This window comes from Xyrauchen texanus, chromosome 7 (assembly GCF_025860055.1).
Source record: "Xyrauchen texanus isolate HMW12.3.18 chromosome 7, RBS_HiC_50CHRs, whole genome shotgun sequence".
NCBI lineage: Eukaryota > Metazoa > Chordata > Actinopteri > Cypriniformes > Catostomidae > Xyrauchen > Xyrauchen texanus.
This window is the reverse complement of record NC_068282.1, coordinates 13,176,568-13,204,320: the sequence shown is the minus strand read 5'-3', so window position 1 is coordinate 13,204,320 and position 27,753 is coordinate 13,176,568. Positions and strand designations below refer to the sequence as shown.

The window sequence follows — 27,753 nt, the reverse complement described above, 5'->3', positions numbered from 1 at the left end:
TGATATTTAGACTTTCTTTTAGAGAATATATCTTGAATACAAGTATATTTTGTATATTTGCACTCGCAGATGTATAACCAAGTGAAAAATACACTTATATACAAAATACACTTACTGTATATTTAAGATACATTATCTTAAAACAAATATGTAGCTTCTCAATTAAATGTATCTTGTTTAAATGATTTTTAGACAATTTTAAAATGGAAAACAAGACAAAAACACTTGATAACAACAGGATTTTTTTTGCAGTGAATTTCTTTACTGAATGAATGATTTTCCCCCTTTAATACAGTGAATGTTATTTAGAGGTATTTTTAAAAGATTTTTAAATCTTGTTAGTAAGCACGTTTAATACAACCTTTTAAGTCGGGACACAAGCTGTTTAATCAGTTAAAAGCTAATGATTAATTCTTGCAATAATCGTCATATAGTCAAATAGTCGTTCTAATAATCGTTAGATTAATCGATTATCAAAATAATCGTTAGTTGCAGTCCTAATCAACAATGCATTTCCATCTGCAGAACTACAGCTAACAGGATGTTTTTGGCACCATTCTGAGTAAATTCTAGAAACTTTTGTGCGTGAAAATCCCAGGAGATCAGTTATAGAAATACTCAAACCAACCCAACTGGCACCAACAATCATGCCACGGTCAAAATCACTGAGATCACATTTATTTCCCCCATTCTGAGTGTTGATGTGAACATTAACTGAAGCTCCAGACCCATATCTGCATGATTTTATGCACTGCTGCCACATGACTGACTGATTAATTAATCACATGGATGATCGTTGGTGCCAGATGGGCTGGTTTTAGTATTTCTGTAACTGCTAATCTCCTGGGAACAGTGTTTAGAATTTACTCCGAATGGAGCCAAAAAACATCCAGTCAGGGACAGCGCTGAGGAGGGAAAAGCCTTGTTGATTTAGAAGAATTAGAAAATAAAGAATTTCCAATAAGAATCACTTAAAAAGTGAGTTCTGACTGACCGTTATCGCCTTTAAGCCATCTGAAGCTCTCACATTGGAGGGTAATTGTCTTTGAAGGGAATAGGGATCACTTCTGAATGGGATGCACCAACGTGGGAGCTGGACATATTTTTTGCGCAGCCAGAGGTTTCTTGGGATGAACAGCTAGAGTAAGTGCAAGTTGTTCATTATGATTAGTGTATTGTGATTCAAAACATGGATATGTTATTTTTTCCTCGTTTGTTTCCATTTCATCTGCATTGGACTTGTGGCTCCAGCTAGGGTTGTGCCGATGGACGATATCATCGTCCATCGTGATGGCTGACCAATATCACGATGTAGAGCCACCATCGTGATGCCACGCCCCCTTTTGCGAGTCTTGCTAGTGTGACTCACTAATCCTAGTCTCTTCTATAGTTAACCTAAAAACTTTGCAGGGATTGCTCTGTAAATTAAATTGAGAATATAACTAATGCATATGCTATTTTAAATACTGTAGTATATGCCAGAGACGTGACGTGTTAGTCTGTGAAAATACCGTGTCAGGCAGGCTACACAAATATTGATCTTGACATTGTTAGCTTCTTGTCTTTTTTTTTACATGTCTGACACTGTACATTTAGATTAAAATATTTTATGTTGTAGGCTACAAGAAAATAGCCTTTATTAATTAATTATTAGTAGTTGTAGTGTCTCAGAAAATCTTGCTCATTGTCACATAGCTCTTGTATACACTGAAGCGGCAGTTTAAGATAAACCCAGACCAGCGAACGTCAAATCACTTTTGTCTGGTTAATACTTTTAAAGAAACATTTCCTTGGCCATAAATCCATAATGTCAAATCAAATGAAAGAAACAAGGTGAATATGAATAACACACATTTATTAAAACATAGAAGAACAACAAATAAAACAAGAAAACGGGAACAACACTCAGACCGAAACTCGGCATTAACATTTCACCTATAATTAGCTGCACAATTAACTTCAGCACAGGCTACAAAATAAATTATGTTATTGAAATATTGTAAAGTGGTCATATGAACTACACAAATGAACGTTTAAAAAATAATATGCAAAATCGAATAGCTCCGCAACGGATGGCGAAAAATGCGTAAAGAAGTCGACTATCTTTCACCATAGACCATGTTTAAATTTCGATGTTTCTGGCCAGAAATACCAACATATTCACTTTATCTGGTTTTAATAAGCTGCGGATTGGAGTAACTACATTACCCGCTGTGCTGAAGACCCGCTCTGATGGAGTACTGGTAGCACACAGATATTTCCGTGCTAATCTTGCCATGAACAACATGAACATCTTTTGTCGTTCGTTTTCCACCAAGTCAGCGGGTCCTCTTCCCCATCAATGGCCATTTACTGCAGGTACATGGTCATTTCTGCTTCGACCTTTTGCTCATCAGTGAGCGTGGCTGTGGCTGCTCTCTTTGCAAGAAGGCTGCCCAAAGACGACTTTTTTTTCTTAAGCGCGGTGGCGGCGCCGGCATCTCCCTCTTCTCCAGTATCATGTGAGGGACCTGGTGTTGGACTTGGAAGCGACAGAGCAATCTCTCTCAAAGATATATTAAAATAAAAAGTGCTTAAAAGTGCACAACTCTTCTTAAGTGGAAGAAATATTTTTCCCACTTACGTGCAACCTATTGGAAAGCGCGGATGAGTCAGTTGGGATAGTAAAATAACGAAATTATAGTTAAGTGGAAAATAGTATTTATGTAAAGAGATATATTAAAATAAAAAGTGCACAACTCTTCTTAAGTGAAAGCTAAAAAAAAAAAAATGCTTCACGTGTCGTGCAACCTACTGATAAAGCGCCGACGAGTCATTAGTTGGGTTAGTAAAATAACGAAATTATTATTTTTCATATAATTTTTTAAAATGATATGAAATTATATAATCCGCCCCGCCCCACCGACGATATCATCGTCCATCGCGATGTTTTAATGTCAACATCGTCAACTACCAATTTAGGGGACATCGCCCAACCCTAGCTGCAGCCTCATCGTAAACAAAGGCTGTGATGTGCAGTGTGTGTTTGTGGGCTGGTTATGGATTAGTATCATCAGTTACATCATCATTCGGTTCTTAAATCTTTGGAAAAGCTATCCAGTATTGAGATCACTTAAGTTTCTCCAGTAAGCAGTTCTGAAGTAAGCAGCATGGTGGAAAAGGTTTGAGTGCATGGCTGTAAACTAAATCCTATTGGCTATTTTTTTTATATGTGACGAATCGTTCGACATGTCCCGCCCCAACTTTCTGTTTCAGTATGAAATATGTCAAAACACCAAATCGAACTGAACTCATCATGAGTTTGTCATATACTGTGTATACAGTATATTAAGATGCCTTCTTCCTGGTTTGCTTAATATCTTTTTCAGTTGCATTATGCTTGCATGTTGTCAAAAGTCTGGAGAGTAAAAACAAACACTTGCAAGCCAATGGCGATTCTTTCTCCAACGTGTCCGCAGAGGGTTGATTACAGTCTAGCCCTTCAAGGCAGTCTGTTTTTGATTCTATTCATCTGTAAATTCATGACCAAGTAAAAAATTAAAAAAGACCCATTCAATTGTAAATCCTGGAGGATGATGCCTTTGCAACAAATATCCCAAAATAATATAATATCTGCAAATAGCATATCTGTACTTTAATATTCTATTAGCATCCATAAGGAGTCAAGATGGACCATTCTATTCGACACAGGAACAAAAAGACCACTCTCCCAATGCACAATGTGCCACAATAGTTTCTATCATCAAAAGCTTCGAACTGCCTCAATAAAGTTGAAAAGGTCGCCAGAATAATAGCAAGATATAATAGCCTTTACTTTCTGTAGGTTTGATATGTTGTCAAATAAAATACGATAAAATATAGCAAAAAAGTTGCTTATACACACCAAATATAACCCACTATTTAAACTGCAATCATTTGTTTAAATCCATTTAGAAACATCTGACAGAACAACAACAAAATGGCAACCCAGGCAGTTGCCTCAAATGCTAAAACCTGACAAACATATAAAGAGTTTTCCCTCAGAGACCACAGTGGTACACAGAAAACTGCAAAGAGCAATAGGTGAATAGAGATTGAATAATAAGAAAGGCAAGAGCAAGGGGGGTTTGGAGACCCATAAGGGTGCGAGGAGAATAGAGTGGCTCTTGAAGATGCTAATGTGGTATTTGAGGGTAGATCTGATATGAAGGGAATAGACATGAAACTGCAGAGAAGCTTTTGAACTTTGTTAACCTCTTATAATGATCATGAGATCACTCAAAATAGAAAAGACGATCATACTACTTCTAAATGGTTATTTCTAGTGGAGTTACTTTCACACTTAATAATTGTTCAATGTTATATGTAGCTTTATAAAGACTGGTTACTACTAATACATGGGACAGGCAGGCTGATTAGGCTAATTGGCAAATATTTGGCTAGACTGATTAAAGGCATCGGCCAATAAATAGAATGTGGTAATTTTGCCAAATGTAATTGCTATAGTTTTTAAAATTTTCCAATATGAACGTGCATTCTTCCACTGATGCGGATGCAACAGTGTGTTAAAATACTCTGACATTGTTTCCTGTGCTACCATGGTTTGATTCCAGAACAAATTACTCTCATGAATAGGTTCTTTTGAATATACAGTGCGAAGAGTGCAGCCTAATTAGTTGACAAATGACTCTTGAGTCGGTTCTTTTGAATCTACTTCACAAAACATACAGCACTCCTCCGCCCCCGGCAGCGGCTCCCTCGCTCCAGGCGGTCAGGGTATCCAGTCCCCACTTGCCCCGTGGATGACGGCCGTTCCCCGCATCCGGGTGGTCGGGCTACTCCGTCACCCGGCAGATGGCAGCGGTGCTCCCAGGGTGGACGGCAGTGTCGAGGACTCTGCGACAGGCATCCCTCCTCCTTCCCGGGTTTCGCCATCAGCTTGTTCTTTTAGAATTGGATTTCTTCTTTACAAATAATTCTTGCTCAGAAGAACTAAAAGAACATTTATGTCAGTTTTTTACTATAAATTCTCCTCCCTTCCCAGTAGGTGGCGATATCCACAAAGAATGCAAATTGCCATAAACCAGTGTATCCTAAACTGGAGTACATGAGGTGACAATGGGGGAATGCGAATAAAAATCTGACATTTACCATTCTTTTAATTTCATCACAGTGTTAAATAACATTAAAACCCAGTTCATGTATTTCTCACTGGCAAAAATAAGTTTGCGTGCCCTCTAGTGTAGAAGCACCAAAATGGTTGTGTTATAAAGGTCAGATAAATATTTAATGAAATAACCCTATCTTTTGCAGTTAAAAAAAAATATATCTACTCATGCCTCGTGTGTCACACAAGTATAATTTTTCATCAGCCCAGCACACTGCTAGGTGACATAGCTTAGTGATATCAAGTAAAATTGATACTTCACTGTTTTACCGGACTCGCACATGTCAGTCAATTTTAGTTTGTCTGGGTTTTTTTTTTTTTTTTTTTGCAGTTTGAAACGTAATTTGTATTTAAGTTTACATGCATAGCGAGTTTTGATTCTGATGGTATAAGTTCTTAAGCTTTGATGACAGACATCCGGTGTGGCCAAATAATTTTCCACATTCACACAGTAATTTCACTCACATTTGCTCGCACGCTAAAGACCTGTTTTTACATTATTACATTATGTTTTTTTCAGCAGATGAGCTCAACTTTGCTAACAGTGTCAGATTTTACATAAAAAAGCACCTTGAGCTGACCGTGCAATTGCACAGATACTTAAACGCAATGCTTGAAGTCAGCCAACAATGCCATACCTGCAAAAATATTTTGGAATTTAAAAAGAGTTATAAAAAGAAACAACTTGAATTATATCAAATTTAATTTTGAATTGGACTGTACAGGTGAAACTCGAAAAATTAGAATATCGTGCAAAAGTTCATTAATTTCAGTAATTCAACTTAAAAGGTGAAACTAATATATTATATAGACTCATTACAAGCAAAGAAAGATATTTCAAGCCTTTATTTGATATAATTTTGATGATTATGGCTTACAGCTTATGAAAACCCCAAATTCAGAATCTCAGAAAATTAGAATATTGTGAAAAGGTTCAGTATTGTAGGCTCAAAGTGTCACACTCTAATCAGCTAAACACGGGGAACAAAGGGTTCCTGAGCCTTTAAATGGTCTCTCAGTCTGGTTCAGTTGAATTCACAATCATGGGGAAGACTGCTGACCTGACAGTTGTGCAGAAAACCATCATTGACACCCTCCACAAGGAGGGAAAGCCTCAAAAGGTAATTGCAAAAGAAGTTGGATGTTCTCAAAGTGCTGTATCAAAGCACATTAATAGAAAGTTAAGTGGAAGGGAAAAGTGTGGAAGAAAAAGGTGCACAAGCAGCAGGGATGACCGTAGCCTGGAGAGGATTGTCAGGAAAAGGCCATTCAAATGTGTGTGGGAGCTTCACAAGGAGTGGACTGAGGCTGGAGTTACTGCATCAAGAGCCACCACACACAGACGGGTCCTGGACATGGGCTTCAAATGTCAAACGTCTTACCTGGGCTAAAGAAAAAAAGAACTGGTCTGTTGCTCAGTGGTCCAAAGTCCTCTTTTCTGATGAGAGCAAATTTTGCATCTCATTTGGAAACCAAGGTCCCAGAGTCTGGAGGAAGAATGGAGAGGCACACAATCCAAGATGCTTGAAGTCCAGTGTGAAGTTTCCACAGTCTGTGTTGGTTTGGGGAGCCATGTCATCGGCTGGTGTTGGTCCACTGTGCTTTATTAAGTCCAGAGTCAACGCAGCCGTCTACCGGGACATTTTAGAGCACTTCATGCTTCCTTCAGCAGACAAGCTTTATGGAGTTGCTGACTTCATTTTCTAGCAGGACTCTGGCACCTGCCCACACTGCCAAAAGTACCAAAACCTGGTTCAATGACCATGGTATTACTGTGCTTGATTGGCCAGCAAACTCGCCTGACCTGAACCCCATAGAGAATCTATGGGGCATTGCCAAGAGAAAGATGAGAGACATGAGACCAAACAATGCAGAAGAGCTGAAGCCCGCTATTGAAGCATCTTGGTCTTCCACAACACCTCAGCAGTGCCACAGGCTGATAGCATCCATGCCACGCCGCATTGAGGCAGTAATTAATGCAAAAGGGGCCCAAACCAAGTACTGAGTACATATGCATGATTATACTTTTCAGAGGGCCGACATTTCTGTATTTAAAATCCTTTTTTTATTGATTTCATGTAATATTCTAATTTTCTGAGATTCTGAATTTGGGGTTTTCATAAGCTGTAAGTCATAATCATCAAAATTATATCAAATAAAGGCTTGAAATATCTTACTTTGCTTGTAATGAGTCTATATAATATATTAGTTTCACCTTTTAAGTTGAATTACTGAAATTAATGAACTTTTGCACGATATTCTAATTTTTCGAGTTTCACCTGTATGTGGTCAATGTATAAAAGTTTAAATAAACATCAGATATGTTGGAGATTGGGTGATGGTGGAGGGAACAGTGCTAATGATATCTATTATGTATGTTAATAAATGTTTGGTGATGGTGGAGGGAACAATGTTAATGCCATCTACTATTGATGTCTATAAAGGGGGCAGATAAATATAAGAATATTATTCTTCCATCTGCTCCTTTCTGATCATGGAAATGTAAAGGAAATTTCAAATGAATTGTATTTGATTGGTATAAATAATGCATTTTCATGAAAAGAATAAAAAAAAAAAGAGAGAGAGAAGAGAAAGTGGACATTTATAGTAAAAAATGACTTAAACATTGATCTGTTTCTCACCCAGACATATCATTTGATTCAGAAGATATACATTTAACCACTGGGGTCAAACTGTATGGATTAGTTTTATGCTGTCTAAATATGCTTTTTGGATCTTCAAAGTTCTGACCACCATTCACTTGTATTGTATTGACCAACAGAGCTGAGATATTTTTCTTAATATCTTCATTTGTGCTCAGCAGAGGAAAGAAAGTCATACACATCTGAGAGGGCACCAGAATAGAAACTGGAATCGTTGAATTACTTACAATTGCAACTGGGATCAAATTGACATGATTTTTGAAGAATGGGATGTTCAGTTTCCTGTCAGATTTCAGACAGCAGTTACTGAAGACAAACTGACAAAGGCAAACAGGCAATTGTTTAGACAGTAATTGCAAGTTTTTGTCCACCAGTTTCCACACAGGAAAGACAAATTGTGACTGATGAATACTCTTGCGGCCCCTGTATGCTTTAAGGGGGAAAAGGTGTCGGGTAACACAAGACTCCACTTTTTCTCTAATGAACATCGATCAGGCAGACACACTTACACCATACAAATCCTCCCACAATCTTCTCTTCACTCTATCACTTCTATTAATCCCAATCACCTGTAAACCGCTATAACACAGATTAGACTAGTCACCAAGCAATCAAATTAGGGACTTGGCATGTTCAACTGCATGACAGAAACCGCTGTAAGAGTGCAATCAATTGGTTTTCATAATTTAATCAAGTAGCTCAATGAAACTGCCACTTGCATTGTTGGGTTTCAAGATCCATGAAAAGCTCTCAAGCAAACCATCGTACACACAAACACTTGCACGCTCACTTTGTGTAACAGTATATGCACACATAAAGGAACAGTTTTCCTAAAAATTAAATGTATCATTAAGTAACACTCATGTCGTCCAAAAATATTTTCCCACCTAAACACAGAAGGAGAATCTGAAGAATATTCAAAGAGTTCCTCTTGACTACATCTGTCAAACTCAAAAACTGAAAAAAGCTCAATAAAAGTAAATCCAAGTCTTTTGAAGTCATACGATTGCTTTACCTTCAATATTTTCAAAATTCAAATTCAATTTGAATTTTAAAGTCAGCTGATTTTTACATTTATGTTGTTTCCCCTAGTTGACAAGAGGGCTGTTATATCATTGCAAAGAACATTCCTGGCTGTTAAAAAAAAAAGAGCATTCCAATTTCAAATAATGAGCATAAAATAAATAAATTAAAAGTTTAAGTCGGTCCATACTGTATTCTCAAATGTTAAGTCAAAAGTAAAATGAGGGGGGAAAACGCTCAAATGGTGTTACACTTGCACTGATGCCAAAGTATACTACCCCAGACTCAACCTTCATAACAACAGCAGAATACCACATTGTTTTTTTTATTCATTGCAGTTGTATGTAGGGTAGCAATATTCCCAGATAGCAGTAGTATGCGGCTGAACTCGGTGGTGAGGCGGCTAAGACTATGAGCCCAGGCCAGGGACTGTTCAAACAGACGGAACACAACAGACTGGAACCGAATGCGAGGATCTCGAGACACACATTTCCAAGTTGAACTCCTTTCAAGTCAAGTCAACTCAAGTAATTTTTATTTGCATTGCATTCACACCACACATCGTTTCAAAGCAGCTTTACAGGAGATCAGGCATTAACAGAAGATAAACTTTAATATCTATAATGTCTTAGAGTCATCATTTTGTAATTTCATAAAATACGACTGTGAATCGTGTTTAAAAATAAGTAATTATATAATAATTGTATTTATAACTCCAAGGAACACAACAAAACTCCATAAGATGTTGGCTAATGGAGAAAAATAACCTTGGGAGAAACCAGACTCACTGTGGGGGCCAGTTCCCCTCTGGCTAACATCATGAATATAATGCCAATATTACTAATGTATAGTGCAAGTCATGGTTTAAAATTATTAAACGTATGAAAGATTAATGGGTAATGTCTTTGATGTCCATCCTGGATTAACTGCAGAAGTTCACACAGATGCAATTGTCCTTGATAGTTGGCTGATGAAGGGTTTGTTGGCAATTAATTGATAGTCTATGTATTCCATTTCAAGAGTGTAGTCCATCATTAGTCCAAGGAGATGCAGGCAGAGATCAGTGAGGTGCATCGCAGTTCAACCTGGCTGGTAATTTCAGTTAGGTCTATCCTAAATCCAAGGTTAAGGCAATGTCATATGAAGTATCCCATGTCTTATGGTTGGAGTTGGCATTAGTTCATCCTCTGAAGTCCAACGTAATAGACTGAAGTGATATTTGGATGACAAAGCGTTTAAAAGTGCATCGCTTAATTTGAGAAACGAGAGAGCAAGACACAAACGCCAAAGACCTCCACCTACTGTAAGGGGCTGTTCATACCGAATGCTTTTGCAACCATCCATTTGTTTTTGTATGTAATTGTGCACTAGACGAACGTCTTTGTTTATCTTTGTTTTTGTTTATTCAGCGCCTTATGCAGGAGCCCAATTAAAAATAACTTTTAAAAAAATCTTGAGACACCTGCTTTCTGTTAAACTGTATTTTACTAGCCTTTTTTAGCGCAAACATGTGATCGATTTGAAGTCACTGTCAGTCCTTGGCACACATCGAAAATTGGCATTCTAATGTGCATTTTGTTCTTAAATTCTACGACTATTCAAATTTTAATTTGACAGCCCCAGTCCGATTCAGGAACAAATCATTCTATTGAACCAGTTCTTTTCAATGAGCAAGTTGATCCGGTTCACAAATTAGATTGAACAATTCTCCAGTTTAATTCACTGACTCAATGATCTTCTAGTCACAGAGGTTCTCAAGTTAACATTTCACTGGAGGGAAGATTATTAACAAATAACAAAAATTTCAGTCTGTTCCTCAGAAAGAGCAATCAGCTGGCTTCAAAAGCCTTGTAATATATTGCACATATGGTCATATGGACAACTTTTACGGTGCTTTTTTTACTCTTTGGAGCCTAAAAGTCACTATGGTCACTATGAACTATTGTTGTGTGCAAAGAGTTGCAGGAAGATTCCTGCAACAGAATAAATGTTATCATATGGGTTTGGAACAACATGAGGGTGAACAAATAATAACTGGATTACATTTCCTTTAAAACAATGCAAGATGAAACACACACTTTCTCATATGCAATGCAATGAAAGTCTAAACATGACCTTCTCCAGCATAAAAGCAAGTAAGTCACAGGGTGGGAAGGGCTAATCGTCTGTCTTAATCAACATAATACAATCAGTGCTCACATAGAAACTTGCAGGGCTCACACAAGTACATCGAGATCTTCAATATGTGGGAGAGTTGTGATTTCATATATTATAGCACACACACACACACACACACATTGGTGTAGCTATCATTATGAGGACACTCCATAGACATAATGATTTTTATACTGTACAAACTATAGATTATGTCCCTTAACCCGAAACCTAACCCTCACAAAAAATATTCTGCATTTTTACATTTTCAAAAAAAAACATTGTTTAGTATGTTTAAGCTATTTAAATTATGGGGACACAAGAAATGTCCTCATAAACAACATGATGTTAATGTTAATAATGTCCCACCACCACACACACCACACACACACACATGTTGTGTTTCCATGTTTTATGGGGACTTTCCATAGACATAATGGTTTTTATACTGTACAAACTTTATATTCTATCCCCTAAACCTAACCCTACCCCTAAACCTAACCCTCACAGAAAACTTTCTGCATTTTTACATTTGCAAAAAACATAATTTAGTATGATTTATAAGCTGTTTTCCTCATGGGGACCGACAAAATGTCCCCACAAGGTCAAAAATTTCGGGTTTTACTATCCTTATGGGGACATTTGGTCCCCACAAAGTGATAAATACACGCTCACACACACACACACACACACACACACGTGAACTCAAACCAGAGGGATATGCCCTCCTTTGCTCCCTGCTCGATACAAAGTAAACAAGTCCAGATTTGAGCTGCAAAAGCAGCTGATCTCAGATCAGAATGAGTAGAGTGCCCTACTATTTACATATTTTCTGCTATGCAATAATGATTCACTCCTATGTACTATTTATTATGCATGTGCCAGGATGGTCATCTAACGGAGTTGTCCAACAACTAAGTAGTGTATTAGAGGAGTCGATTGCTCATCAGGACAGTTAACCTTAGGCAAGAAGGTTAATCTCTTAATGCTTTATGTTTAGTCATTTATGTACTGCTGTTACAGCAATCAAAGCACCAAATCAAAACGATCACTGCTGTGAGTAATACTCCTGTATTTGTGAGGTGTTGTGGAGAGATTAAAGTCTTTTCCTGATAATATCTGACACTGCTTAAATAAATCGTTGCAGTATAAAAGGTTTAAACTGCTTCATGTTATGAACTATATTAGTACCCGCAATATTATCTAGCAGTCCTGGGCTTCTGAATGCGCAGCGAGGAAACATATCTGATCGGGGTCTTATCGGGACATAACGGAGCGTAATTATACATTATCCATAACGTCTAGTCAATTAGTTGTTCAAACATCTTGAAATCAGGATTGAAATCATATTTATTGTGGTTATAATTTTGCAGCCATGTCATTTTTTGTCTATTACCATAAGCAAATTTTTGCCTAAATAAAAATGAAAAAATAAATAAATTAATGATCATATGCCAAACTAATAAGCCACTAATAACACATAAATTGTTTTTTTTTATTATATTCCATTTTGTACGCTTTATATACTTACTAGGTATTAAATACATCCTTTATGATAAGAAAACTTTTGATAAGAAAGATTAATCAATGCTTTTATGGACAAAGTATTTTTACTATTTGATTTGTGGCTTCATTCTAATAGCCTGAGTTCAAATTGCAAAACATTATCTGAGCTGGAATGCTTACGAGGCGACAAAACACTTTTAATATGATTACACGTTACAAAAAGACTCTTTCATTCCATAAATGTTGAATCAGAGTCTAATTTAGGTGAAAAGCACACAGCCAAAATGAATGGTTTACTTATGGCTGCAGAGCCCTGTGATTTCTGCCTGACTCCCCACATACCTCAATCTTCTCTGCTGGACCTGTACCCTAAAGATGTGCCCCCCATAGTGTACAATAACAGCTGAAAATACCAGAGGCCCGGTCGCCAGCAATACCACATTTCTCTCTCTTTGGAGACCTACATTGTGTCTTGGACTTAATGACTGTGGTTAAGAGGGGTGGGGTGTGATTTATGCCTCTTTAAATATCTCTGATGATAGACAGCACTGTGTGAAGGCTTATTAAGGAAATTAAAGGGGTGTTGGTGCAACATTAAAGAGGTACAATTTTACAATACAGCAAATGTGTCAAAGTCCATTGGAACTCAGCACAGGGTCATTTCTTAAGATTGTATAACCTATATTTCTTTATATTATTGCACATTATATGATGTTTTATTAGACTGCTCCATGTGTCACATTTTGAGTCACATTTATTTATTTTTTAAATAAAGAGCAAAAATCGAGGTTACAGTGAGGGCCAAATTTTGAAGGGTTTAAAAGAGCCGTAAAGCTTAAAATTTAATAAAAGCACTTACATTAATTCTTCTGTTAAACTTGTGTGTTATTTGAGCTGTAAAGTAATTTTTGTGGCCATTTTAGGGTATAAATTGCATCATTCCGGCAACAGTGTAAAATTGGATATAACGATGCAAGCGATTTTAACAAACCAAAATCATGCAGACATGCATATTGTTTATGTCTTGTTGCTATACTTTTGAAACTGTGAGTATTTGAACGTTTACGGATTGGTCCCATTCACTCCAAGATTTTAGTTTTGTTTTTTTTAAAGAAAAGGAGGGACGAGTCTAATATTTTTTTATGGTAATCAACATTATGCCACAAATGCTGTCGACTGAGCTTAACTTGTATTGAACCCGGAATATTTCTTCAGATATACAGCAACTTCAAGTATACTAGTAGTAGCCAAGTAGTTCCATTAGAACTGTACAGCCACATGGGTGACCAGGATTCAAATGTAAGGGCTTTCGTCAACATTTGGACCCTGAATTTCAGCAACATGTTCGTCATATGTGCTTGCCCAATCTCATCCCTAAGGCTTTCGGTTAAGTTATATTTAGCCTGCATTAAGGCACATTTAAAATGCATTATGGTCTTGCATTGTTGAGTCCTGTCAAAGCTGTAAAAGATGACTGGGTAGATCGGTCAGACTTTAGTCACATTTATTAGTCTGAAGACCTATTGAACTCACTGAAAATAAATCCAATCTAAAATTACTAAAAGACCTAAACCGAGGTCCAAGGGGAAACACTATAGGCAATAGACAAACAATATAAAGGTACACTTGGCTTATCAGTCTCAAACAAGCTCTGTGCACATTGTCTTTGGAGTACATGATAAATTATACAAGCACATCTAATATTCCATGAGATAAACAGAGATGGTATAATACCTTATACAGTCATGGCCTTGCGGTTATGTTATTTAACCACGGCTATTTGAGACAACCACGTTCATTGAGCATTTAAATTCATCAAAATAATAAAACCTACAGTCTTGACCAACAGAAAATAAGTTTTGTTTTAAAACTTAGAAGCTCTACTTTACAATGCATGTAGAACTTATGACCAAAACTGAACAAGTGCTTTGAAATTTGCAGACAAATCAGAAGTGTGCCGTTGTGATAATTTATTAATAATTTTGCACTGTACTGTACATATCATTGTAATCAGTAAAAACATCAAACTGATCAAATAGCCATGTGTCATATGTCGCTGGAAAGCTCTCAAAGAGTAGAATACAACCTGACAATTTGTTTTACTCATATAAAAAAATATAGCAGAAGACTTTGAGAGACATTTTTGGACTCTAGAATACATGTTTTTATAAGCTATAACTTTTGATTGCTTTGTCGTATCAACACATGATTAGGAACAAAACAAAATATTTTGTTTTTCCTCGGACCTTCCTTATTTACACCCTGAAATACAGTATATAATATAAAATTAGAAAAAAAAGTTTATTTTTGGCTCAAGTTTTTTCAGCAGTTTATTTGGTTGAGAGTTTTTTTTGTATAGTTGTAAGCTTTTATTTTTGGGCATGCCACTGAAACAGGAAATCTTAAAAACACCTACAGAGCTTAAAGGTTTAAAAGAAATGTTAGTGTATATTTCTATCAATCATATTATCAGTAATTCATCAAAACATGATCAAATGATGGAGAAGAGTTTTATAACCTGCCATATATTCTGATAAGTGGTGTTTAGTAAAGCACACTTTCAGCATGTTAAAGAGATGATTCAAGTGTGTGGATCACAGTAGTCAGTGGTGCTGTTCAGTCCTGCCAAAGTGTGTCATATAACGGTGGTCTGTGGCATCCTCCACTATACAGCAATAAGAATCGGCCTGCAAGATAGGAATTGCGTGTGGAAATTGCGTTCTGCAGTGATTTTTGTGCCATTGACTGCAAATATTTTTGGTGAATCGGGCGCTAAACCAGCACAGACAGTCGGCATAAATGACAGGCGCTTATCCCGGGTGCAATTCATTCTTTTTTCTTTTCTTTTATTCTCCCCAATTTGGAATTCCCATCTAAGACCGTCAATCCGCGCATTTTATCACGTGGCTTGTTCTCTGCGGCATCCACACACACAACTCACTACACATCCCACCGAAAGCGAGAACCACATTATAGTGAGCTTGAGGAGGTTACCCCATGTGACTTTACATTCCCTAGCAACCGGGCAAATTTGGATGCTTAGGAGACCCTGCTGGAGTCACTCAGCATGCCCTGGATTCAAACTCACGACTCCAGGTGTGGTAGTCAGAGTCAATTCTCGCTGAGCTACCCAGAACCCCGTAATTCATTCTTAGTGAATTCACCCTCTTGAGTCAACGGAGACCTAAAATGGTAAAACTAACCAGAGTGTACTAAAGCCGCAACAGAAAACGAGTATCAATTTGGCTGTCCAAATGCCAGTGATGAATATCTGCAATGTATTTTACTTTAAAGAAATATAGTAAATAATTAATTAGACATGTACGATGAACAAATACCATGGAATTCCATGAAGTACCTAGGGGTGCCATGTAAATTCCATGGCATATGTATATGGTAATAATTTATTATCATGGTATTACCATCTGATACCATAATATTACCATGGAACTGCCAAAATAAGAGTGCAATTGCAATAAACGTTATTTGATTTTAAAGGGACAGTTCACCGAAAACTTTAATTGTGTCGTTCTTTTCTGTCATTTACTTCTCCTTATGTGTTCTACAGAAGAAAGGAAGTCATAAGTGTTTGGAGCAGTATGACAGAATTATCATTTTTGTGTGAAATATCCCTTTATTGGAATCTAAACACTACCACTAAACCACTAACTATGCTATTTTTAGTTCAATTTATCATTTATCTGTCCTGCGAATCACATTTGCTGAAAGGAATTTTGTATTGAACTTTACTTAACCTCAAGAAGAAAGCAAATATGTGAACTTATATCCAGGCACTGCAAGCATTCACTGTAAAGCCCACCTTGCTTTACTGCTGTGATAGATACATCTCTGTTATTGGGTCAGGCTTCAGTGTTCCATGATAATGCAGACATTATGTTAGCCAATGATAGCACAGACACGTACACACTACTCCCAGATGATAGTATTAATTATGAAGTAGACATATCTGGCGAAAATCCATGACTTCACAAGAATGCATATACACACACAAATGCACTAAGCGCCAACGGATTCACTGATTGGCTCAGTAACTGATTAAGTCATCGACTTAATCACACTGTGTGATTGACTAAGACAGACTCGCTCACTCATGTGAGATCTATCACTCGCTTCTGTATCTCCCTTCTGTATGCACACACAAAGACAACAATAGTCATTACTGTTGAGTGGCATGCTATTTAAAGCCATCTGAGTCTGTAACCACAACTATATACTTAAACTTTACTAAGAGAGAGAAAGGGAGACTTGGAGAATGGTTTGAGTGATCAGACCACAATGGATCTCCAAGGTGCATTGGACCCAGTTTCCACCTGTATTTAATGTTGTCTGCTTTTGATAGGATGTTAATACCAGGTGTAAATGGGGCCTGAGGGACAAAGAAAGGCCAAGAAAAGGTAAAGAAAGTGACAGAGATGGTGGAGGGGTGGTGAGGTCTCATTAAAGATGTAGAGCTACCTGTGAGGATCAAACAGCTCGAAACAGCCTGTCAGCCAGCCCACGCACCCACACTCACTCAAGAGTAGCCAGATACAGCATGAAAAAGCAGCCAGTGGTCAGCTACATTTCTAACTCTCCTTTTATTTGCTCTCTCTCACTCACTGATATCATGACTCTTACCTTGTTATACATATCAGAAAGGCATGATCTCTTTGTCTCTCCAATGCATGTGTAGATGCTCAAATTCAATTCTGCATGTGTGTTTGTTGAGAAAGATTAGCTTTTTTTCTCTCACAGCCAGACATGAAAGCAGTAAGTAATAACAGCACTCATAAAATGTTTAGTGGAAAGTTAATTGGAGTACCATGTAAATATCATTCATTATCATGGTATTACCATTTGATACTGCACTGTATCATGGTACCATGTCAGTATATATTTGTAAACACAACTTTACTAATTTCACCACTATTGAAAATTCTTTTATTTGCATTATTCTAGTTGAACATATTTTTCCATTACAAATTCAACATGATAATTTGAGTGAAAAGTTGAATAATTACCATGAATTTGAACATATCAAAGCATTTGGTATATCCCTTTTGCTTTAAAGATGTACTTTCTTTTTATTTCAATTCTTTGTTAAAAAAAAATAAAAGAACAACAAAAAAAACGTAATCCTAAATACAGATTTTTTAATTTAGACAAAAGTTTAGTACATCTGCAGAAAATGTTACATGAAGATCAAATTTCTGATTTGACACAAAAACAGTTTGGCACTGGACAATAGGACAGGACAGTAGTAAAATACATGGAATTTTCTTGCACATATAAGTTTATTTCCAGATTGAAATTTTATTTTGAACACCAGACATTTAATGACTACATTTACATGGACACCAGAAAGCTGCTTATTGCGAGAAAGCTGCGTTCTTGTTTACATGCACTGTATAAGCAGCATTCACTTTACTCTTGTATACATGCGGGTCTGTCAGTATGCAGCTTTCTCCACAGCAACGTAACTTTCCCCACAACACTTGTGTAAATAACAAACATGGTATCAGAGGAAGACTTCACTATTTTATCATCTGTTGATTCGCTTTATTTCCAGATAATCCAGTGTTGTAGCTGTGTTTGTTACCTTAACTTTCTATAGCGACATGCAGTGGAATTGCACAGCACTAGTGGGATTTCCCTCTTATGTAAAACTCTGGGATTCCCCCAATGTACTGGTGCATATACCTCACAAAGTTAAACATTTTGTTTTAAACATTTGTTACTAATATATATATAAAATGTGTAAAAGCGTTAACTTTTGAGATGAATGTCACCATTGTGTCACTAATCACCATGTTTTAAAATCCATTCAATAATTTTATTAGATACATTTTTTGGCCCCTCAGATTCACCATACGTCTCCTCCAGCTGCCACACTGTGGAGAGCTCATAAAATATGGATATGGTGTACAACCACAACAAATTTTTCATGTTTAATTCAACAAATAATAAAATCAAAGGGGATGGGGAGGGATAGAGCTGCATTATTCATGATCTGATGGACAAGAGGGAAACGCAATCAGAATGTCATTCAGGTAACAGTTATGGTGGGTGGAGTCATTGTGCAATTATTAAGGCCCAATGAATGTGTTACAAAAAGGCTTTAGCATATGCAAAGAATATATCAAACACATTTTTATCTAGATTATCTTGGTGAGAGAGCAGATAAGAGTGTACAATAACAGATGTCTATATAAAAGAATGTTAAGTGTTCAATACAAGTTAAGCTCTGTCAACAGCATCTGTAACCAATCGCAGGTGGCCAGCTGAAACTGCCGTTAACACCTGGTATTTAAGTAGATTTTTTTTAGAATACCACACATAAAATGGCCTACTACCTGACAGTTGTCAATGAAACAGGTGTCCTGACAAAATCACACTTGTCTCTATGACAGCCCTAGACTGTGTAAACAGCAAAAAGGAATCTAATTGTGGCCCAGGATACTAAAAACGGACTGTTCAAAAAGAGAAAATCCACCCATAGTAATTACATCAGGAATGTATAAAGTACATCTGCCTAGAACAGTAGTCCCACCGCAAAATTTATGATTTTGACTCAACAGCTCAAACACACATTTTAACATACGTTATATAAAGTGTAACCAAAAATGTAAATCTTCAGGTAGGAAAATTTAATTTAGAAGCAGAGTAAATTGGACAGGATGCTGCTAATTGGATTATAACATTGTCTTTAGAGTCGGAATTTCACTTACACACTTACGAGAGATCTGTAAGGGTTCACGCAAGTCCCTCTAGTGCAGTTCATCTTTCTTTTATTTTATCACTTGCTTCTTCATCACCTTTTTTAATGGGCTTAGTTAATCCTCCAATGCTGGCTACACAGAAAAACAGGAATGAAAATCACTGTTACTGTGTAAAGGGACTGCCCACATATTCAAGTTTTTTACCATTTGGAGTGAACTTCTGTGTGGGAGCAGGATATTCTGCCCTCTCGCTGTCTAACAGATGGTCTCTGTGTGTGTGTGCGTGTATCATCTTTAGGAAGGGCTCAGCCTCTCAGCAGATTGAGAATAATGTGTCTATAAGTGATAGAGGGTGGAGAAGTGATTTCCTTCAGAAGAAAGATACCAAAGAGATGAACTGAGGGAACAATAAAAAGATGGAAAGGCATTCAGAACAGCAAGGGAGGGTGATGAATATGGAGAAGCAAAAGGAGTGAAAGGATGACCAGATGAGGCAATATCTATAGTAGGGTTGGCACAGGGGCAGTTCAGTGTTTGACCAAGGCCACAACAGAGCACATCTCCCTGTGCAAACTGCTAAGGTCAGCAGAGACCCAAGACATGCCATTCCAACACATGTCCACTCTACAGGAGGGAGAAATACAGACATAAGGTAGAGCTAATTTAGAAAACTAAGTGATGGTTGGTTAATCCCCTTGCGAGGGTACCCCTTCATAAAATATAAATCAATAGGTTTGTGTAAAAAAAATGTGTTGATAATTAAAACTTCATTAACTTTTAAAATTAAAATAAATGTAAAAATTGCTTCGTGCCAGCAATCGAAGCATCACATTGCTGTTGTGTGATGCAAGCGCAATGGTGCATTCACTCGAGAAGTTGGAAGCGCGTGCTTTGTATATAACAGAGGAACGAACGTCATGCGAGAGGTCATTTCAAACAGCAATCTAGCGCAGGCCGGAAAAAATTATTTAAAGTTAAAATAGTTTAAATTATTGTTTCCTACACCAACATATCGGCTTCAGAAGACATTAAATGATCAAATTGAGTTGTGTGGATTACTTTCATGCTGCTTAAATATGCTCTTTGGGCCGTCAAATAGCCAGCAGCCCGATGGCACTTATTTACTTTATGGACAAACAGAGCTGAAATGTGCTTATAAAAATCTTAACTTCGGTTCTGCTGAAGAAGGCATGTCATACACATCTGTGATGGCTTAAAAGGTAAGTACAGTTGATGTCAGAAGTTTACATACACCTTAGCCAAATACATTTAAATTACAGACATTTAATCATAGAACACCTTCCCTGTCTTAACTGAGTCAGTTAAGGTCAGTTGGGATCACTACTTTATTTTAAGAATGTGAAATGTCACAATAAGAGTTGAGAAAAATGTATTTCAGCTATTGTTTCTTTCATCACATTCCCAGTGGGTCAGAAGTTTACATACGATTTGTTAGTATTTGTTAGCATTGCCTTTAAATTGTTTAACTTGGATCAAACGTTTTGGGTAGCCTTCCACAAGCTTCTCACAATAAGTTGCTTTTTATTTTGGCCCATTCCTCCAGACAGAACTGGTGTAACTGAGTCAGGTTTGTAGGCCTCCTTGCTCGCACACGCTTTTTCAGTTCTGCCCACAAATTTTCTATTGGATTGAGGTCAGGGCTTTGTGATAGCCACACCAATACCTTGACTTTGTTGTCCTTAATCCATTTTGCCACAACTTTGTAGGTATGCTTTATATAGGAGGTATGTATAGAATTCACATACATTATTGTGTCTACTGTTTACTGTACATTGTATATTATTATTGTGTTGTGTAATTATGTGTACATTTGATATGTAAATTGTATTGTAAATTAGCACACATAAGCACACATTCTTCCCCAAGATTTATGTTAAAAATTCTTAATCTGCGAAGAATTTTTTTTTACTTTAGGTGCCACATGACAAGAGAGTGAATTCACAAACATTCTAATTCATAAATGTTGGCAAAAACAAAACAAAAACAAATCTGCTGAATATCGGAACATCCAACAAGCAACATCTCAGCAATTTATTGCAAATGAGCAAACACTCTAGCAATGACATTTTCTATATGACAATGCAAACATTAAATAGATGTCTTGGATGTGCTCTGCTCTCAGAATTGTCACTGACTATGAACAAATGTGTCTTCCAAATGTAAAAATGGTGCTTGTGCTGTGGGAAGTGGTGGGTGTTCAGCAGCCTTTGCAGGAATCCTTAGATTAGTTCCATAATAAAGAAAGTGCCAGTCTCGGAGCCCCAACTTCTGCCAGACCCTATTCAATAAATCATTGTAAAGACATGTCCCTGCCTTACACACAGGCACTTGTAAATCCCTCTCCATTATTCATCTACTCACTCCACTCTGTACACTCTGTCGATCCATATACTGTACATCACATTACAAACCCTTACATACTGTACACAATCCCATCATGCAACATAAATCTTAAGCCAACTCCTACACCACACTGTCCATGTAACTATTGCACTACTCTTAATAAGCTGTCAGCCAAGCCAAGTAAGGGTAGGTATGTGTGTAAGTTGCAGAGTGAGATAGAACAGACTGATCTCACAGTGAAATCGGAAACATTAGGTTGACTTTTCTTCAGCTGAAATTGGTCTGTGCTTACCGAAATTCGAAACACTAGCCCCAGTGGCCAAAGCGATAAGTGTTGTTGGGTGTATGGGCATGTGTGAGCTCCATTTTCCATGTGAAATATCCATGGAGGGGTGCCAAAAGCAAGTTGTAAATAGAGTTGTTTTCAGCTGCACAGGCTGTAATACAGGTGAAGAGGAATGCATATTTTATAAACTGTACCCCACAATCCAAACACCAAAATAAAATCCACATAATGTGGCCAATCCTAGGGTATCGTAACTCTCAGAAACAACATGCTGACTTCCCGACTGATCATGTTGGAGAGAAAGTGTGAAAAAGAGAGAAAGACTGCAAGGAGGAAGAATGGTGTAGGTAAAGAAGTGAAAAAGGTGGCTTTCTCTGTTCTTCCATCATAGTTTTTGCCATTATCTGTGCTATTCCTGTGCAAGTGGAAAGAGCCCTGTTTCTGCATTGTGCTTGGAGACATATGGTTAAGCAGGGGCAGATCTATAATTTTTATGGGGTGGAATGCAGACTATGAGGGGTGGCAGCACTAAAGTAAGCGCCCATGCGTAGTTCTTATGGATTAAGGTACCAAGCTTCATTACAGCAAGTACTAGTTCATTAATTAACAGACATTGTCTATTAAACATATCAACAAATTCTAAATGTTGCTATGCTTCACATATGGAACCAATCTGAACTAAACGTCACCACCTTTGTTAAGTGTACCCATACCCATGGATGGAAAATGCATGTATATCCCATGTTATTCTGCTAATAGAATCATGTAGGCCTATCACCATTGTAACAGCTGGAATAATTCATTTGAAAGTGAAGATTAACACAAAGTTAGGTCTAAATAAAAATAAACCGTACAGACAATTGTACTGTGGGGGACAGTGCTGCAAAACTCATGAATATTAATTATGTTATGCACAGTAAAATATTATTTTATATAGAATAATATACATTTAATATATTTAAATAATATAATATACCTGTTTTGATCAACAGTCATAATGACCGATTCAAGCACCCAAATAAATATTTCACATAATATGGTAATATCATTCCTATATTTGCAACTATCAGTCTTGGGATTTTGTTAATCAGTAGATGAATACATAGACCAGCACTTTAGGAACATGACTGATTGATTGGTCACCTTGTTACCACACACCTGAGAGCGATTAAGATGGAGGGAGGGAGAGAAAGAGAAAAACACAACACACACACACACACACACACACACACACACACACACAAACAAATAATACGATCGAGAAGGCCATCACAATGGGAAACACGGAAAAGAGCGCGAGCTGCGGCAAAACTGCTGACACTAAACAACACTGATAACAGCCGCAACGAACACTTGCACCAGATCACCAGTCAAAACACACACAGATGAAATGGAAACTCCAACTAAGAACTGGAGATATTTCATGTGGATTATACACATACCTGAAGAAAGCTATTTAAAAACGTTTTGAGGACACATCTCACCTGACTCAACCCATAACTGACAGTGATGTATCTAATAATCATTCAGTGAATACTTGGAAACAAATGAGAAATTCATCTTTTACCTTCTCCTCGTATTTGTCCATGTGGTCATTGTTGTTGAGGAAATAAGGCATCAACCCGCGAGAGCACAAACACAGTACATGCGCTGCAATAGTAGGTAGGCAATTAGTCGATGATGTGATTGGCTGCTGCTGTAATCAATCAATGGGTCTGTAGCAATTTGTGCGTTCGGTGAGAGTTTAGGCAGTTTGACATGAACAAACCCCTACACATTGTCAAAATCAACGATAATATAACTACGTTTTTATTTAATACATTTGGAGACTTATGCTGGGGTGGTAATACTTTTTCCTTAGGTGGCATTTTCCACCCCATGCCACCCCGGTAGATCTGCCCCTGTGGTTAAGGTTTATGAGAGCCCAACCTCAATAAATAAATATTAAAGTCATATTATTGTGGGTGTTCTATATCACCCAGTACACTTGTGCCTTCAACAGAAATTCTATGCTTTAAAGGATAGTAGGAAGACAAATTCTTCCATTTATGCCAAATAAAATAAGTGGGCATCTGGTATAGACCGCTTTGTGAATATATAGGATTACCCCTGTGCCAACAAAACATCTAGGACAGACTGTCTCGCTCATATTGCGAGCTACACGGGCAGCAATTTTTGCTGTCCATGACATGTTGGTTCCCCAATGTGCATTTCCTGCCATCTGTTATTTCTATCAGTTTACAGAAGTGGTAGTTTAGTGTGCCTAGTGGTAAATGTAGGTAATGCATGCTAATTGTTAGCCAAAAAGCAACAACAACATGCTGATTTTTTTAATATTATGCAGAGAAAACACATAAGAAAAATATATTATGTTGTTGAAAATACAATCAGTAAGACGCTTCAAAATGTTTTTTCCCCTTGCCCTTCAGGGCTTCTATACAGTTGTTACAATTCAATTGCTAGGGCAACTTAATGGAATGACCAAAGGCAAACAACAGGAGCACCACTGCATTTTCTATCCTCAGGAAGTCATCTTTCACTATTTCCCTGTCTTAAAGCACTATAAAAGTGATACCTATACAAATAACTCCCATTTTCACGTGTGTTCCCTTTCATTAGGGTTAACACATTGTGAGTAGTGCACAATCCATTACGTTGCCTTCACAGCACTGAGAACTGCACAGAAATCTACTCCAGAGATGCCAGACAGCAGGCCCAAACAGACCTCATGAGCTCTATGCATTCCAAACACTGTCCTCCATTAGGTATGTACCATATATTGACCATCAATGCTCTGGTGTGTATAATACACCATGGACTGTACAGACATATCAGAGGAGGTGGAAATCTGCCTATAATACCCTCATTATTTTGAAAAAATTGAGATATTGAAAATTTTATATCATGATTTTTACATTTATGGTGTATATAATGTAACCAATGATATTAACCCACCAAAGTAATTAAACTGTACAGAGTCTTTACATTACCATCTCTTTACATTACTCTCTACAAAGTACCATGTTTAAAAAACACACCAGGAGATTGACAAATACAAATCAGCATGTCTTACTGGTATTATGTATTCTGTAATAAATTAATCTTGGCAAAGTGAGATCTTTAGATATTTATCGATTAGAGTTTACATATAAAACAAAACACTGATCATTTTCAAAAATCAGCTCATTATAACAGCTTGACAATGCAATAAATAAATAAAAAGTCTACATGAGAGATTTTGAAATTTGTGGGGGGTCTTTTCTTTTCTTGTCATTTTTTGACAATATGTAAAACAGAAATGTAAAACAGAAATGCTGTGTGCATGCTGTGAATAGGCTAACAATACACCAATAAATGTGTTTACATGCAGAGTGAAATCAGAGTAATGGTAAAAAAACAAGGTCTTGGTTTTGATTAAACTGCTTATGAAAGAACACAATTTATAGTGTTTATATGGCCTTACACACGGTCATATTTACTAGAAAAAAATGGCAAAATTGTGCAAAAACAAATTAATAAAAAAAGAAAATAATTGTTACCTTTATATACTGTTCAAGTTCAGGGTAGACTCTATATGCCCCACAGATAGGAGACAAAGCACATCTGTTGGGAAATGAGGACGTCACAGCACAGGTGACTTCTGGAAAGGAGATGACCTTGTAGCCAAACTTCTCATACAGACGCTGTAGCTCTTCATCAGGTTTCTCTTCATTTTCACTCAGTATACTGCCCACAACATACCGACACGGAGTCTGAAAGAGAAATAGAGAGATATTTCATTAAATTGAATATTACACCTGTAAAGTAATCTAAAAACAATATGGATTCATAAGGGAAACTATAGACTGTAATCAAGCACTAGGTTAAATTAATCCGGTAATTCCTCCACGGACTAATTTGTTCAATCAAGTGTTTTAACAAGGACATATTTAAATATCCACATGCAGCCCTTAAAACACAAGCATATCTAAAATGCGTACACAACAGAAAAAGTTCAGTTTAAATTAAAATTATGCACAGAAGATCACAACAAATAACTTGACATGAGATTGCTGAGCTGTAACATTTTCATTCATTTCCAGTGTTGATTGATGATTATATTTTGGAAGACGCTATCTGTTTATATTAACAGTTTTTTAATTACTAATTTAGTGCTCAACTGTTGTGTGTAATTTTCTGCAGCCTTCTGTGCCTATTATTTTAGCATCAGCGTTTTAGCATCAGCAATAACATGAGTAATTATTTTAAAACATTAAAAATAAACTGTGCACAATCTCCATCATTAAATTTTTCCAGCGAAACACCAGTTTGACATAAGATCCAACTGCACATTTAAGGCCTAAACAAACTCTACACAAGTACGTTAATGCAGATGTGATCACTTGGCCACCACACCATGCTTAACGTGTGATCTTGCGTTATCATGGCGGGAAGAAACCTCAGTACTCAAGGGGCTGATAGATTTACCTTCAAACATCAATGCCATTAAAATGGATGTTACATTATTTAGGTACGTTTCTATAAATACATTGACTAACTTATTTTCTCAGCAATATTCTCTTCGAACTGTTGCTCCGCCATGACATTAGTTGACTTAAAAGAGAAAACTCACCATAGAAGTAGACAGTTCACACTAATCTTGCTATAGCAGCCCTTGGGGTGAAGCTCAGAATGCAACAGATACTAGTGTTAGGTTATAAAATGTGCTCTGACACATTTCAGAACGCAACAACGCATGAAATCAAGATGCGTCTCGATCATGTACTAGTGTAGAGTATGTTGTGACCCTTATACAATCTGCCTAGAAACAAAGTCGGTTTACAAGGTATCAGGCTGCTACAATAGCTGCATTTCCACTATCGGGCCAAATGAGCATGCCAGGACCAGTTGTGTTCCCACGGTCTCTTCCGGGGGCTACCTCGGGGCAAACGGCCCGCCAATTACCCTTGGGCCAAAAAAGGCCAACTGGGCATTGAGGCAGGGCCAGATTCAAAGGTGGAGTTTCGCTGAGTCAGGCCAGAGGGTCAGCACTAAGATACTCATATCCCAATTTTTTTATATCCAGCAACCAGCTAACCTCAGCAGATCAACGGAGAATGGAGAATCGTCAGTATTTGTCAGTAGACAAATTCAGGGATCTTCTGAATATTTTGGCTGATGAAAATTTGCAATGTCAAATCGATGGTGTCTGCTGAAACGAAAACATGATTAAGTATATTGTCACCAAACTTGCCAAGTTGTGTATCCAGTGCACAATGGTACAGGATTGGGAAAATGAAAAATAAATTGCGGGCACAGTGCAAATGAGGGCTAGCTAGTCTCCAGTGTCTAATACTTCAGCTTTAGTTTCCCTATTGCTTGTTAAATGGGTGGGGGTGTTTGACGTTGGCGCCAAGGCAGTGTATAAAGGGCCAGCCTGAACTCATTAATATACATAGCTATTTGTAAGTTAATATTTGTAACATTAAATGTATTTTTTACATTTGAATAGACACAAAAACTCATGGACATTTGAAAGAATCTAAAACATAATTTTTTTTCTTTATGTTTTAGATTCTTTCAAATGTCCATGAGTTTTTGTGTCTATATTTGAATACACAAATCAATTATAAATATTTTTTTTCATTTTTACTGTTTTATATAGATTTTAGATCCCTTAACCCTACACCAACCTCTAAACATAACCACATTTCAACAATATAAAAAAACACGTAACAAGTAGATGAATGTACAGTAGCAATAATTTCTGTTAAAATATATTAATTTATATATATTTTACAGCACAGCCACTAATACCACACCTACTCCTAAACCTAACCATAACCGTTTATTAAGCATATAAAGCATATCAATTTAATCACAATAATTTATCCAGCAAAATTCAGTACAAAA

The 27,753-nt window shown here is 37.0% G+C and overlaps 1 protein-coding gene across 1 annotated transcript in view; it reads right to left on the bottom strand.

Moving 5' to 3' along the window:
* LOC127646204 (testis-expressed protein 264-like) overlaps window positions 1-27,753 on the bottom strand; it is a 101,550-nt gene that overhangs the window by 53,627 nt on the left and 20,170 nt on the right. Inside the window, exon 2 of the mRNA XM_052129703.1 lies at window positions 25,401-25,613. Coding sequence (XP_051985663.1) covers window positions 25,401-25,613 — 213 coding nt within the window. The remainder of the gene's footprint in view (window positions 1-25,400; window positions 25,614-27,753) is intronic.